General features: G+C 48.8%; 1 protein-coding gene across 1 annotated transcript; it reads right to left on the minus strand.

Moving 5' to 3' along the window:
• Positions 1-9: 9 nt before the first annotated feature.
• On the minus strand, positions 10-384 carry LOC109508678 (RING-box protein 2-like). The gene is made up of 2 exons (XM_019858689.1): positions 200-384; positions 10-104 (listed from the first exon to the last, which is right to left on the minus strand). Exons 1-2 carry the CDS (start codon positions 363-365, stop codon positions 22-24), a joined length of 249 nt encoding a protein of 82 aa, XP_019714248.1. The 5' UTR covers positions 366-384; the 3' UTR covers positions 10-21.
• Positions 385-453: the final 69 nt, after the last annotated feature.

Consider the following 453-nt stretch of genomic DNA (forward strand, 5'->3'; position numbering starts at 1 on the left):
TAGCTGTGAAACGACTAAACATTAGCATGTGTGTTTTGCAACTGACATTAGCTTACCAACACAGTCCTCTTGCTTGTTTTCCGCCTGGCATCGGAGACATGCATCTGTAAACGGAGAAACTGCGTTTACATTTGCCGTAAACGACCGGCGTTTCGATACAGAGCAGCTAGTCTAACAAAACTAGCGTCGACACGCTCACCCATCACTTGCACCCGGCAAATGGCGCAAGTATCACATTCGACATCCCAACTCCACATCGCAACGGCGTTCCACTTTTTTAGAGAAAACATCTTGTCACCACCCGACTTGGAACCAGAGGATGTGTTGTGGGAGAGAACTATTCCGAGCTCGTCGCCGTCATCCATGTCTGCAGCTCCACACAGCAGTTAGCTTAACAGGCTTAGCTTGGACACCCAAAATGGACGAAAAGGCGAAGGTCCAACTGCTTGTAAC

Source organism: Hippocampus comes, unplaced genomic scaffold (assembly GCF_001891065.2).
Source record: "Hippocampus comes isolate QL1 unplaced genomic scaffold, H_comes_QL1_v1.1 C16469906, whole genome shotgun sequence".
NCBI lineage: Eukaryota > Metazoa > Chordata > Actinopteri > Syngnathiformes > Syngnathidae > Hippocampus > Hippocampus comes.